The sequence below is a fragment of the Ranitomeya variabilis genome, chromosome 2 (assembly GCF_051348905.1).
Source record: "Ranitomeya variabilis isolate aRanVar5 chromosome 2, aRanVar5.hap1, whole genome shotgun sequence".
NCBI lineage: Eukaryota > Metazoa > Chordata > Amphibia > Anura > Dendrobatidae > Ranitomeya > Ranitomeya variabilis.
The window spans coordinates 621879499-621894853 of NC_135233.1; the positions used below are offsets into that span (position 1 = coordinate 621879499).

Consider the following 15355-nt stretch of genomic DNA (forward strand, 5'->3'; position numbering starts at 1 on the left):
TGGAGCAGCCTATTCATTTCTCTAATGAGCGGTCCCACGTGACCGCTCAGGGGAAGAGGCTGCAGCACCCGGAGACCGTGGGACGGGGAGCGTCAGGAGCCCCGGAAGCAGGTAAGTATATGACAGTGCTCACCCGCCGACCCCACCACCGATCATGACTCGAGTATAAGCCGAGAGGGGCACTTTCAGCCCAAAAATTTGGGCTGAAAATCTCGGCTTAGGCTACTTTCACACTAGCGTCGGGAACAACCCGTCGCTGTGCGTCGGGCCGACGTTCCCGACGCTAGCGTGGTCTCCGCCGCACAACGGGGGCAGCGGATGCATTTTTCCCACGCATCCGCTGCCCCATTGTGAGGTGCGGGGAAGTGGGGGCGGAGTTCCGGCCGCGCATGCGCGGTCGGAAAAAGCGGACCGTCGGGAGCAAAAAACGTTACATGTAACGTTTTTTTCTCCCGACGGTCCGCTACCACACGCCCAAGCGTCGCAAAATGGACACAACGTTTTGCAATGCGTCGCAAATGCGTCGCTAATGTTAGTCTATGACGAAAAAACGTATCCAGCAAGAACTTTTGCTGGATGCGTATTTTCGGCAAAACGACGCATTTGCGACGTATTGCAGTTAACGCTAGTGTGAAAGTAGCCTTATACTCGAGTATATACGGTACTTACATTCCGGTGTCTGTCGCGTCCCCCGGCGTCCGCTTCCCTGCACTGTGTCAGCGCCGGCCATAAAGCACAGCACAGCGGTGACGTCACCGCTCTGCTTTAGGGCCGGCGCTTACACAGTGCAGGGAAGCAGACGCCGGGAGATGCGACAGACACCGGAATGTAAGTATGTAGTGTTTGGGTTTTTTTACATTTACAATGGTAACCAGGGTAAACATCGGGTTACTAAGCGCGGCCCTGCGCTTAGTAACCCGATGTTTACCCTGGTTACCCGGGGACTTCGGCATCGTTGGTTGCTGGAGAGCTGTCTGTGTGACAGCTCTCCAGCGACCGCACAACGACGAAACAGCGATGCTGCAGCGATCGGCATCGTTGTCTATATCGCTGCAGCGTCGCCTAATGTGACGGTACCTTAAGACGCTGACATCAGCCACCACCACGACAACACCAGGACGCACACACCGGCCACAACAACACCAGGACACACACACTGGCCAACACTAAGACGCTCACATCAGCCACCACCACGACAACAACAGGACACTCATACCGGCCACCACCACGACAACACCAGGATACTCACACTGGCCAACACTAAAACGCTCACATCAGCCACCACCACCACGACAACACCAGGACGCTCACACCAGCCACCACCACGACAACACGAGGAGGCGCAAACCGGCCACTACCAGGATGCTCACATCGGCCACCACCAGGACACTCACACCAACCATCACCAGGACGCTCACACCGGCCACCACCACGACAACACCAGGATGCTCAAACCGGTCACTACCAGGATGCTCACACCAGCCACCTCCACAACACGAGGAGGCTCACATCGGCCATCACAACAACACCAGTACGCTCACACCAGCCATCACCATGAGAACACCAGGACACTCACATCGGCCTCCACCACGAAGCTCACACCAGCCACCTCAACACCACCAGGACACTCAAACCAGCCACTACCAGGACGCTCACACCAGCCACCACAACAACACCAGGACGCTCACACCAGCCACCATCAGGAGGCTCACACCGGCCACCACAACACCACCAGGATGCTCAAACTGGCCACTACCAGGACGCTCACACCAGCTGCCACAAGGACCGCTCACACCAGCCACCACCAGGACCGCTCACACCAGTCACCACCAGGACGCTCACATCGGCCACCATCATCACAACATCATCAGGACGCTCACACCAGCCACTACCATGAGGCTCACTCCGGCCACCACCAGGACACTCACACCGGCCACCACCACAACAACATTGGGATGCTCACACCGGCCTCCACTAAGACACTCACACTGGCCATCACAACACCATCAGGATGTTTACAGCAGCCACCACCAGAGCACCTTCCGGCAAATACATCGGCCATCACCACAACACCGGAAGGTCAACAATCCGACCACCACCATAACAAACCGCCAAGAAGCCAACATGCCGGCTATCACCACAGCATAACAGAGACCAATCTGGCCACCACGACAAACCGCCAGGAAGCCAATACGTATGTCACCACAACACCACCAAGATGCCATTTACCACAACCGGCTACAATGCCAGGACGTCAACACACCAGTCATCACTATGACAACGCCAGCCACTAAGACTCCAGCCACCACCACAACACCAGGATCACAACTACCACCATGACAACTCTGGCCATAAAGCCAGGACACCAACACACCAGCCACAACGACAACACTAGAACACCAACACGCCGGCCACCACCATGACAATGCGAGCCACAACACAATGTCAAAACACTGGTCATCACAACACAGGATCATTATGCCGGCAATCACAACAGCCCCACGACACAATGCCCAGTCGCCATTAACAAGTCTGGTACGTCTGCCGGCAACACACCACCATGACGGCAGACAAGATGTGAGGATCTGATATCCACGTATCACAACACCTCATCTGCCCGGATTTCAGTGCGTGACATCAAGCAAGAATTACTTCGGGGTGTGAAGTTCTGATCCAAAATCCGTGAGCAGCGAACCCCCCCAAATGTTTAGTATGGGGCGAGGGACAGATCCTTACCTCTACTGTACAACGAGTGCTGGTGAAGAACTGGCGGAATTCGTCGTCACTGAATTCCCCAAAAATGTACTGAAAAAAAAGGAGAAACACAAATCAGACCACACAGCAGGCGACCCGAGTACCCCTCACCCCCGACAATACATTCACTCTCACGGACACTGCAGGTCGTCACCTCAACATAGGATATTAAGGGCCACTCCCTGTCTCCACTGGGAACAACAAATCTATCAGGATCATTACCCCCTTCAGCATTCACAATCCCCGGGATCGCTGCCCCCCCCAGCAACTACTACATCCCTTCTCCTGCCCTCCGGGATCACTGACCCCTCCCCAGGATCAATCCCCCCCTCGCCTCGAGATCACCGTTCTCCTCACCCCCAGATCACTCTCCCCTACCCCCAATCCTGGATCACATCCCCAATCCCACCCCAACCCGATCACCGCTTTCTTCCCCATGATCACTCTGCCATCCCCTTCCTCCCAGGAACACTCGCCTATCACCCCGGGATCACTGCCCTCTTCCCCATGATCACTCCTCCTTCCCCTCTCCTCCCAGGATCACTCCTCCATCTCCTCTATCCCCAGGATCAGTCCTCCATCTCATCTATCCCCAGGATCAGTCCTCCATCTCATCTATCCCCAGGATCAGTCCTCCATCTCCTCTATCCCCAGGATCAGTCCTCCATCTCCACTATCCCCAGGATCAGTCCTCCATCTCCTCTATCCCCAGGATCAGTCCTCCATCTCCTCTATCCCCCCCCCCTCCCAAAACCATTGCCATCCTTCCTCAGGATCATTCCCCCATGATCACTCCTCCATCCCCACTATCCCCCCAGGACCATTGCCCCTTTTCCTCAGGATCAATCCCTCAGGATCACTGTCCCCTTCCCTAGAATCACTCCTCCATCTCCACTCGACCATTGCCCCTTTCTCTCAGGATCAATGCCCCCTTCCCTAGGATAACTCCTCCATCCCCTCTTCCCTCCAAGACCATTACCATCTTTCCTCAGGATCACTCCATGATCACTGCCCTCTTTCCTAGGATCACTCCTCCATCCCCATTACACCCCCCCAGGACCATTGCACCTTTCCCTCAGGGTCACAGTCCCCTTTCCTCAGGATCACTCCCCATCCCCTCTCCCCCAGGACCATTGCCCATTTCCCTCAGGATCACTGTCCCCTTCCCCAGGATCACTCCTCCATCCCCTCTCCCCCCAGGATCACTCCCTGTCCCCTCTCCCCCAGGATCACTGTCCCCTTCCCTAGGATAACTCCTCCATCCCCTCTCCCCCCACGATCACTGTCCTCTTCCCTAGGATCACTCCTCCATCCCCTCTCCCCCAGGATCACTGTCCCCTTCCCTAGGATAACTCCTCCATCCCCTCTCCCCCCACGATCACTGTCCTCTTCCCTAGGATCACTCCTCCATCCCCTCTCCCCCAGGATCACTCCTCCATCCCCTCTCCCCAAGGATCACTCCTCCATCCCCTCTCCCCCCAGGATCACTGTCCCCTTCCCTAGGATCACTACTCCATCCCCTCTCCCCCCAGGATCACTGTCCCCTTCCCTAAGATCACTCCTCCATCCCCTCTCCTCCCAGAATCACTGTCCCCTTCCCTAGGATCACTCCTCCATCCCCTCTCCCCCAGGATCACTCCTCCATCCCCTGTCCCCAAGGATCACTCCTCCATCCCCTCTCCCCCCAGGATCACTGTCCCCTTCCCTAGGATCACTCCTCCATCCCCTCTCCCCCCAGGATCACTGTCCCCTTCCGTAGGATCACTCCTCCATCCCCTCTCCCCCCAGGATCACTGTCCCCTTCCGTAGGATCACTCCTCCATCCCCTCTCCCCCAGGATCACTGTCCCCTTCCCTAGGATCACTCCTCCATCCCCTCTCCCCCCCAGGATCACTGTCCCCTTCCCTAGGATCACTCCACCATCCTTTCTCCCCCCAGGATCACTGTCCCCTTCCCTAGGATCACTTCTCCATCCCCTCTCCCCCAGGATCACTGTCCCCTTCCCTAGGATCACTCCTCCATCCCCTCTCCCTACAGGATCACTGTTCCCTTTCCTAGGATCACTCCTCCATCCCCTCTCCTCCCAGGATCACTGTCCCCTTCCCTAGGATCACTCCTCCATCTCCTCTCCCCCAGGATCTCTGTCCCCTTCCCTTGGATCACTCCTCCATCCCCTCTCCTCCCAGGATCACTGTCCCCTTCCCTAGGATCACTCCTCCATCCCCTCTCCTCCCAGGATCACTGTCCCCTTCCATAGGATCACTCCTCCATCCCCTCTCCCCCCAGGATCACTGTCCCCTTCCCTAAGATCACTCCTCCATCCCCTCTCCTCCCAGAATCACTGTCCCCTTCCCTAGGATCACTCCTCCATCCCCTCTCCTCCCAGGATCACTGTCCCCTTCCCTAGGATCACTCCTCCATCCCCTCTCCCCCCAGGATCACTGTCCCCTTCCATAGGATCACTCCTCCATCCACTCTCTCCCCAGGATCACTGCCCCCTTCCATAGGATCACTCCTCCATCCCCTCTCCCCCCAGAATCAGTATTCCCTTTCCTAGGATCACTCCTCCATCCCCTCTCCCCCCAGGATCAGTGTTCCCTTTCCTAGGATCACTCCTCCATCCCCTCTCCCCCAGGATCACTCCTCCATCCCCTCCCCCCAGGATCACTGTCCCCTTCCCTAGGATCACTCCTCCATCCCCTCTCCTCCCAGGATCACTGTCCCCTTCCCTAGGATCACTCCATCTCCTCTCCTCCCAGGATCACTGTCCCCTTCCCTAGGATCACTCCTCCATCCCCTCTCCCCCCAGGATCACTGTCCCCTTCCCTAGGATCACTCCATCTCCTCTCCTCCCAGGATCTCTGTCCCCTTCCCTTGGATCACTCCTCCATCCCCTTTCCTCCCAGGATCACTGTCCCCTTCCCTAGGATCACTCCTCCATCCCCTCTCCCCCCAGGATCACTGTTCCCTTCCCTAGGATAACTCCTCCATCCCCTCTCCCCCCAGGATCACTGTCCCTTTCCCTAGGATCACTCCTCCATCTCCTCTTCTCCCAGGATCACTGTCCCCTTCCCTAGGATAACTCCTCCATCCCCTCTCCCCCCAGGATCACTGTCCCTTTCCCTAGGATCACTCCTCCATCCCCTCTCCCCTCAGGATCACTGTCCCTTTCCCTAGGATCACTCCTCCATCCCCTCTCCCCCCAGGATCACTGTCCCCTTCCCTAGGATAACTCCTCCATCCCCTCTCCCCCCATGATCACTGTCCCCTTCCCTAGGATCACCCCTCCATCCCCTCTCCCCCCAGGATCACTGTCCCCTTCCCTAGGATCACTCCTCCATCTCCTCTCCCCCCACGATCACTGTCCTCTTCCCCAGAATCACTCCCCCATCCCCCTGGGATCACTGCTAGGATACAGCGCAGCTTTGTCCTGTACAATATGACCTAATCCCGAGATGGTAATGAGCCACGAACATCCAGAGAAAAGTGCAAGCGCAGCACGAGTGCCTCATTGTCACCGTCCTGCAGCTTCAGCATTAGACACGTTCACACAGCACCCAGCGTAATCCGCGGGCAGCGCGCCAGCAACTCCCAGGATAGCAGCGGGTACAGTGGGTGCTCCGAGCAAAGGTCCAAACCACGGCACATCCCCCCGGCCCTGGGGCAAAACCTCAGCACAGGACGGCCAGCGAGCGCCCGATGTATCACAGAGAGAAGGCCGCTTGCTGTTTGTGAATGGAAACATCCAAGAGTTGCTACAATGTATCAGTCTGGAGTTCAGGCAGAGGATGCAACTGTGGTAAACCCTAAAATAAATCTTTTGTTCCCTGTTATCAGCCATTCCATGCTGCACGGTACCTTCCTGTCACATTTCTGCAGTGCCGAGAACCTATAGAAATCATATCCGCCACCACTAATGGCAGATCTGCAACATCAGCTCCGGGAAATAATATTACCGGCCCTTTAAGAAGCGCGAGTCCTAGAACAGATTATCGTCTGACTCCTGATCACCACCTGATCACAATCCACTATCTGCTGATCTCTGTACGCAGGCGCAAACACCATCATGGGTCGGAAGGGTTAAGTGTGTGGCTGGGCCAATGCCAACAGGAGGAAGCGCCAGGCCTAGATAGGTGTGGAAGGCAAGAAGAGTGAGGGCAGGGCGCTGCAGTGAGGTCATAACCTGGCGGACCACCCGAGGGACCAGCACAGTCCCCATCACAACCAGTAAGGGCCAGCACAGTCCCCATCACAACCAGTAAGGGCCAGCACGGTCCCCATCACAACCAGTAAGCCCCAGCACAGTCCCCATCACAACCAGTAAGCCCCAGCACAGTCCCCATCACAACCAGTAAGGGCCAGAACAGTCCCCAATCACAACCAGTAATGCCCAGTACAGTCCCCACCACAACCAGTAAGGACCAGAACAGTCCTTATTATCACCCCCAGTAAGGACCAGCACAGTCCCCATCACCACCTCCCCCCAGTAAGGACCAGCACAGTCCCCATCACCACCTCCCCCCAGTAAGGACCAGCACAGTCCCCATCACCACCTCCCCCCAGTAAGGACCAGCACAGTCCCCATCACCACCTCCCCCCAGTAAGGACCAGCACAATCTCTATCATCACCCCCAGTAAGGACCAGCAAAGTCCCTTTCACCACCTCCCCCCGTAAGGACCAGCACAGTCCTTATTATCACCCCAGTAAGGACCAGCACAGTCCCCATCACCACCTCCCCCCAGTAAGGACCAGCACAGTCCCCATCACCACCTCCCCCCAGTAAGGACCAGCACAGTCCCCATCACCACCTCCCCCCAGTAAGGACCAGCACAATCTCTATCACCACCCCCTGTAAGGACCAGCACAGTCCCTATTATCACCCCCAGTAAGGACCAGCCCAGTCCAGTCCCTATCACCACCTCCCCCCAGTAAGGACCAGCACAGTTCCTATTATCACCTCCAGTAAGGACCAGCACAGTCCCTATCACCACCTCCCCCCAGTAAGGACCAGCACAGTCCCTACCACCACCTCCCCCCAGTAAGGACCAGCACAGTCCCTACCACCACCTCCCCCCAGTAAGGATCATCAGTCCCTATTATCACCCCCAGTAAGGACCAGCACAGCCCCTATCACCACCTCCCCCCAGTAAGGACCAGCAGAGTCCCTATCACCACCTCCCCCCAGTAAGGACCAGCAGAGTCCCTATCACCACCTCCCCCCAGTAAGGACCAGCAGAGTCCCTATCACCACCTCCCCCCAGTAAGGACCAGCAGAGTCCCTATCACCACCTCCCCCCAGTAAGGACCAGCAGAGTCCCTATCACCACCCCCAGTAAGGACTAGCAGAGTCCCTATCACCAGCCCCAGTAAGGACCAGCACAGTCCCTATCACCACCTCCCCCCTTAAGGACCAGCACAGTCCCTATCACCACCTCCCCCCTTAAGGACCAGCACAGTCCCCATCACCACCTCCCCCCAGTAAGGACCAGCAGAGTCCCTATCACCACCCCCAAGTAAGGACCAGCACAGTCCCTATCACCACCTCCCCCCTTAAGGACCAGCACAGTCCCTATCACCACCTCCCCCCTTGTAAGGACCAGCACAGTCCCTATCACCACCTCCCCCCTTGTAAGGACCAGCACAGTCCCTATCACAACCTCCCCCCTTGTAAGGACCAGCACAGTCCCTATCACAACCTCCCCCCTTGTAAGGACCAGCACAGTCCCTATCACCACCCCAGTGAAGACCAGCACAGTCCCCATCACACCTCCCCCCTTAAGGACCAGCACAGTCCCTATCACCACCTCCCCCCTTAAGGACCAGCACAGTCCCCATCACCACCTCCCCCCAGTAAAGACCAGCACAGTCCCCATCACCACCTCCCCCCCCAGTAAAGACCAGCACAGTCCCCATCACCACCTCCCCCCAGTAAAGACCAGCACAGTCCCCATCACCACCTCCCCCCCAGTAAAGACAAGCATAGTCCCCATCACCACCTCCCCCCCAGTAAAGACCAGCATAGTCCCCATCACCACCTCCCCCCCAGTAAAGACCAGCACAGTCCCCATCACCACCCCCCCAGTAAGGACCAGCACAGTTCCTATTCCCACCTCCCCACAGTAAAGACCAGACAAGTCCCCATCACCACCTCCCCCCAGTAAGGACCAGCACAGTCCCCATCACCACCTCCCCCCAGTAAGGACCAGCAGAAATTTGGACAGGAGAATGATCCAAGCTCTGCGCCACTAGGAGGATCCAATCGGGACGACCATGAAACAGAACACCATAAACAGCTGCAACCATAAACTGGGAACCTCGGGCAGCAGGAGGATCTAGTAACACAGGGGTTAACCTGATCCCAATGCCAACAGCTGGTTAATAATCCCCATCATTCTGTAGGATTCCAGGTATTTTGCAGAACTTGTGAATGGTAATGATGACGGAGTACAGCCAGCGTGCAGACAAAACGAAGCGTAACTGGGAGAGAATACAGAATACGGTCATCATGAGTACAGGGGGCGGATCTACTGCACCATACACCAAATAAGACCGCCCCCTGGACTCCTAAACCCTTAGGGTATGTTTCCACGTGCAGGAAACGCTGCGTGTTTGACGCTGCGCAGAGCCGCAGCGTCAAACACGCAGCGTCCAGATGTTACAGCATAGTGGAGGGGATTTTATCAAATCCCGTCTCCACTATGCGTGGTAACACGCACCCAGCGGCCCTGCGATTCCAGACATGCTGTGCGTCTTTTTAGATCGCAGCATGTCCGTATACCTTGCGGCGCCGCAAGGTATATCACAGGGCCCTATGTGTGGGGTGCGATGATGCCGGATGTGTGCAATGAACACATCCGGCATCACCGCGCCACAGAAGGGGGCCGGGCTTAGGGCGGAGCGGGTTTGCCGCTCCATCCATACCGCCGGCCATCCTGATGGTGGACACATACCCTTAGTGATTCCTATCCTTACAGGGGTAATCCAGCCGATCAACGTCAGACATGAAATTCTGCATGAGGAATAGATAGCAGCAATACTCGCCCCCATCAGTCCCCAGGTCGATAAGCCCAGGACCCCCTTTATCCTCGCACTGAGTAAAGGTGACCAGTCCCTGCAATGATTGGCTGAGATCTCAGAGACGCGGAGCAGTGGGAATCGGAGGAGAGGACAGCCTCTTATGAGCACGTGCATCACCATCAGTCTGCAATGATTTGCTGATGTGGATATTGGGGTTCTTGGACTATTAAAGGTCCACGTCCTCCATGGAGCAACCCTGCACACGCACCTCTGCCGGAATTGCTGCAGCCGCAACTATCCGGTCCTGAACAATGAATGAGGCGCGGCAATGCGGGACCAGTCAGGCACAAGATCCCTGCGAGCTTCACCCCCAGTCAGCCATCACAAAGCGAGCCAGCGCTCCCCAGCCAAGACCCAAAACAACTACAAGGGTAAAACAGCAATATCTGACCCCACTGTTGTGCATGCCGTCCCATAGTGTCACTCCTGAGCCGGTGATGTGTGCCGTCCTATAGTGTCACTCCTGAGCCGGTGATGTGTGCCGTCCTATAGTGTCACTCCTGAGCTGGTGATGTGTGCCGTCCTATAGTGTCACTCCTGAGCCGGTGATGTGTGCCGTCCTATAGTGTCACTCCTGAGCCGGTGATGTGTGCCATCCTATAGTGTCATTCCTGAGCCGGTGATGTGTGCCGTCCTATAGTGTCACTCCTGAGCCGGTGATGTGTGCCGTCCTATAGTGTCACTCCTGAGCCGGTGATGTGTGCCATCCTATAGTGTCACTCCTGAGCCGGTGATGTGTGCCGTCCTATAGTGTCACTCCTGAGCCGGTGATGTGTGCCGTCCTATAGTGTCACTCCTGAGCCGGTGATGTGTGCCGTCCTATAGTGTCACTCCTGAGCCGGTGATGTGTGCCGTCCTACTGTGTCACTCCTGAGCCGGTGATGTGTGCCGTCCTATAGTGTCACTCCTGAGCCAGTGATGTGCCGTCCTATAGTGTCACTCCTGAGCCAGTGATGTGCCGTCTTATAGTGTCACTCCTGAGCCGGTGATGTGTGCCGTCCTATAGTGTCACTCCTGAGCCGGTGATGTGTGCTGTCCTATAGTGTCACTCCTGAGCTGGTGATGTGTGCCGTCCTATAGTGTCACTCCTGAGCCGGTGACGTGTGCCATCCTATAGTGTCACTCCTGAGCCAGTGATGTGCCGTCCTATAGTGTCACTCCTGAGCCGGTGATGTGTGCCGTCCTATATTGTCACTCCTGAGCCAATGATGTGCCGTTCTATAGTGTCACTCCTGAGCCGGTGATGTGCCATCCTATAATGTCACTCAAAGAAAGTCAGCTCTCAGCGGTGACTACACACTCTGGACCCCTCAATCTTTAGGGAGAAGAACACAAGTCCCATACACTCGACACAGGGACAGGAAATGAAGCCCCAGCATCAGCTGCCCAATCAGCAGGAGACCCCCAAAATAGCAGGGTCCTGTGCAGAGACCCCAGAACAACTATCACCATCTGCACTCTCAAAACATGCAGGACCCACGTCTTAAAGTGCCGAAAACTATTGCACCCCGGTAATGTCCATCTTGTTCTCTTCTCATCCCCCCGGTAATGTTCCCCTCGCTCTCCTCCTGTCTCCTACACCCCCTCCCCATAATCTCCCCTTGCCCTCCTCATTCCCCCAGAAATGTCTCCCTCCTCACGTTTTCCCCCGATGCTGCCCTCACCCCCACAGGTAACGCCTCTCCTCTTGTCCCCAAGGTGACATCTCCCTCACACACACCCCCCCCCGTTCTGTCCTCCTACAGTCCCCTCGGTAGTCTCTCTCGCCCTCCTCTCGTCCCCCCACCCAGTGTCTTCCACCAGGTAATATCACCCTCACCCACCCCTAGTCCCCCCCCCAACCGTCCTCTCGTTCCCTGGTAACATCCCCCCAGTATTTTCCTCCCCCCAGTAATGCCCCCATCCCTCTCTCCCAGCTATCCCCCCCCCCCCCCCCCCGGTGTTTTTCTTCCTCACCCTACCTGGTAATGTCCCCCCCCCCCATCTTCCCTGGTAAAGTTCCCCTCACCCTCCCCTTGTCCCCCCTGGTTATTCCCCCCCCCCCCCCCCCAAATTTCCCCCTCACCCCACCTCGGTTATTTTTCCCGTCACTCTCCCCTCGTCCCTCCCGGTTATTTTCCCCCTGACCCTATGGCTATTTTCCCCCTCCCTGGTAATGTCCCCCACCCTCTCCTCGTACCCCCCCCCCCCCGGTTATTTTCCCCCTCCCCGGTAACGTCCCCCTCCCCTCGGTAATTTTCCCCGTCACTTTCCCCCTCCCCACTAATGTCCCCCACCCTCTCCTTGTCCCCCCGGTTATTTCCCCCTCCCCGGTAATGTCCCTCTCCCACCCGGTTATTTTTCCCCTCCCCTTGTCCCTCCGGTAATGTCCCCCTCCGGTTATTTTCCCCCTCCCCTCACCCTCCGGTTAATGTCCCCCTCCGGCTAGTTTCCCCCTCCCCAGTAATGTCCCCCTCCCCTCATCCCCCTGGTAATGTCCCCCTCCTTTCCCCTTGGTTATTTTCCCCCTCACCGGTACTTTCCCCCTCCCCGGTAATGTACTCCTCCCCGGTAATGTCCCCCTCCCCTCCGGTTACTTTCCCCCTCCCCTCACCCTCCGTTACTTTCCCCCTCCCCGGTAATGTCCCCTTCACCTCACCCTCCGGTTACTTTCCCCCTCCCCGGTAACATCTCCTTTCCCTCACCCTCCGGTTACTTTCCCCCTCCCGTTACTTTCCCCCTCCCCGGTAATGTCCCCTTCACCTCACCCTCCGGTTACTTTCCCCCTCCCCGGTAACATCTCCTTTCCCTCACCCTCCGGTTACTTTCCCCCTCCCCTTACTTTCCCCCTCCCCTCACCATCCGGTTACTTTCCCCCTCCCCTCACCCTCCAGTTACTTTCCCCCTCCCTGGTAATGTCCCCCCACCCTCCGGTTACTTTCCCCCTCCCTGGTGATGTCCCCCTCCCCTCCGGTTACTTTCCTTCTCCCCAATAACGCCCCCCTCCCCTCCAGTTACTTTTCCCCTCCCCGATAACGTCCTCCTCCCCTCCGGTTACTTTCCCCCTCCCCTCACCTTCCAGTTACTTTCCCCCTCCCCTCAGGTTACTTTCCCCCTCCCCGGTAATGTCCCCCTCCGGTTACTTTACCCCCTCCCTGGTAATGTCCCCCTCCCCTCACCCTCCAGTTACTTTCCCCCTCACCTCACCCTCCGGTTACTTTCCCCCTCCCGGTTATGTCCCCCTCCCCTCATGTTACTTTCCCCCTCCCTGGTAATGTCCTCCTCCCCTCACCCTCCGGTTACTTTCCCCCCTCCCTGTAATGTTCCCCTCCCTCACCCTCCGGTTACTTTCCCCCTCCCGGTAATGTCCCCCCTCCCCTCACCCTCCGGTTACTTTCCCCCTCCCTAGTAATGTCCTCCTCCCCTCACCCTTCGGTTACTTTCCCCCTCCCTGGTAATGTCCTCCTCCCCTCACCCTTCGGTTACTTTCCCCCTCCCCGGTAATGTCCCCCCACCCTCCGGTTACTTTCCCCCTCCCCGGTGATGTCCCCCTCCCCTCCGGTTACTTTCCCCCTCCCCAATAACGTCCCCCTCCCCGATAACGTCCTCCTCCCCTCCGGTTACTTTCCCCCTCCCCTCACCTTCCAGTTACTTTCCCCCTCCCCGGTAATGTCCCCCTCCGGTTACTTTACCCCCTCCCTGGTAATGTCCCCCTCCCCTCACGTTACTTTCCCCCTCACCTCACCCTCCGGTTACTTTCCCCCTCACCTCACCCTCCGGTTACTTTCCCCCTCCCGGTTATGTCCCCCTCCCCCTCATGTTACTTTCCCCCTCCCTGGTAATGTCCTCCTCCCCTCCCCCTCCGGTTACTTTCCCCCCTCCCTGTAATGTTCCCCTCCCTCACCCTCCGGTTACTTTCCCCCTCCCGGTTAGGTCCCCCTCATGTTACTTTCTCCCTCCCTAGTAATGTCCTCCTCCCCTCACCCTTCGGTTACTTTCCCCCTCCGGTTACTTTCCCCCCTTCCTGGTAATGTCCCCCTCCCTGATGACTCCCCCTCCCCTCACCCTCCGGTTACTTTCCCCCTCCCCTCACCCTCCGGTTACTTTCCCCCTCCCCTCACCCTCCGGTTACTTTCCCCCTCCCCTCACCCTCCGGTTACTTTCCCCCTCCCCTCACCCTCCAGATACTTTCCCCCTCCCCGATAACGTCCCCCTCCCCTCACCCTCCGGTTACTGTCCCCCTCCGGTTACTTTCCCCCTCCCCGATAACGTCCCCCTCCCCTCACCCTCCGGTTACTTTCCCCCTCCCCTCACCCTCCGGTTACTTTCCCTCTCCCCTCACCCTCCGGTTACTCTCCCCCTCCCCGATAACGTCCCCCTCCCCTCACCCTCCGGTCACTGTCCCCCTCTCCTCACCCTCCGGTTACTTTCCCTCTCCCCTCACCCTCCGGTTACTCTCCCCCTCCCCTCACCCTCCGGTCACTGTCCCCCTCTCCTCACCCTCCGGTCACTGTCCCCCTCTCCTCACCCTCCGGTTACTTTCCCCCTCCCTTCACCCTCCGGTTACTTTCCCCCTCCCCTCACCCTCCGGTTACTTTCCCCCTCCCCTCACCCTCCGGCTACTTTCCCCCTCCCCGGTGACGTCCCCCTCCCCTCCGGTTACTTTCCCCCTCCCCCGGTCATCCCTCGCTCCCTCTCCTCCAGGTGTTTGGGTGACTGTGGAGAGGTGTGAGCAGCTCCTCTACGCCCGACCTCCAGTTCCAGGCCCACGTGTGACCCAGAGTCCCAGGCCCTGATGAGGCTGCAGAAATGAGGCCGGGCCTAGCGCCACCGCCCCCTGATCCACAGACCGGGCAGTGTGAGAAGCTCAGGGGGCTCCCAGGCTGCTTCCTGGCCGCGGACAGCCGCTCTCGTACCTGCGCGCCCGGGGACGCCATGCTGGATACTTTCAATGAGTGAGGCCGCTCATGCCGCTTCCCCCGCCGCCGCCATCTTCTCTCAGCGCGCCTACCCAGCTCCGCCAGTGTGCGCAGGCGCAACCACGCCCCTCCTCCCCGCCACCTCAGGCGGGACGGAGCGTAAGCATGCGACCGTGTAAGGGCGGAGTCTGACACGTGACTTCTGATCGGGGGAGGGGTTCAGTTTACAAACGTGCGAGTCGAGACACGGGGAGGAAACGGAACTGAAGGGGGAAGAGATAGAAAGCGGGGGAAAACGAGATGGAGGGCTAGAGGGAAAGAGACAGAACGAAGGAGACGGTGCGCTGAGGGGAAAGCGACAGAACGAAGGAGGGCTGAGGGGAAAGAGAACGAAGGAGACGGAGGGCTGAGGAGACAGAACGAGACGGAGGGCTGAGGGGAAAGAGAACGAGACGGAGGGCTGAGGGGAAAGAGACAGAACAAAGGAGACGGAGGGCTGAGGAGACAGAGAACGAGACGGAGGGCTGAGGGGAAAGAGAACGAGACGGAGGGCTGAGGGGAAAGAGAACGAGACGGAGGGCTGAGGGGAAAGAGACAGAACAAAGGAGACGGAGGGCTGAGGAGA

The 15355-nt window shown here is 57.9% G+C and overlaps 1 protein-coding gene across 1 annotated transcript in view; it reads right to left on the reverse strand.

Annotated features, from left to right (window-relative positions):
* The window catches only part of USP10 (ubiquitin specific peptidase 10), a 32556-nt gene extending 17664 nt beyond the window's left edge, over positions 1-14892 (reverse strand). The window contains exons 1-2 of the mRNA XM_077288877.1: positions 14728-14892; positions 2737-2805 (exon numbers count right to left, since the gene is read on the reverse strand). Coding sequence (XP_077144992.1) covers positions 2737-2805; positions 14728-14748 — 90 coding nt within the window. The 5' untranslated portion in view covers positions 14749-14892. The remainder of the gene's footprint in view (positions 1-2736; positions 2806-14727) is intronic.
* Positions 14893-15355: the final 463 nt, after the last annotated feature.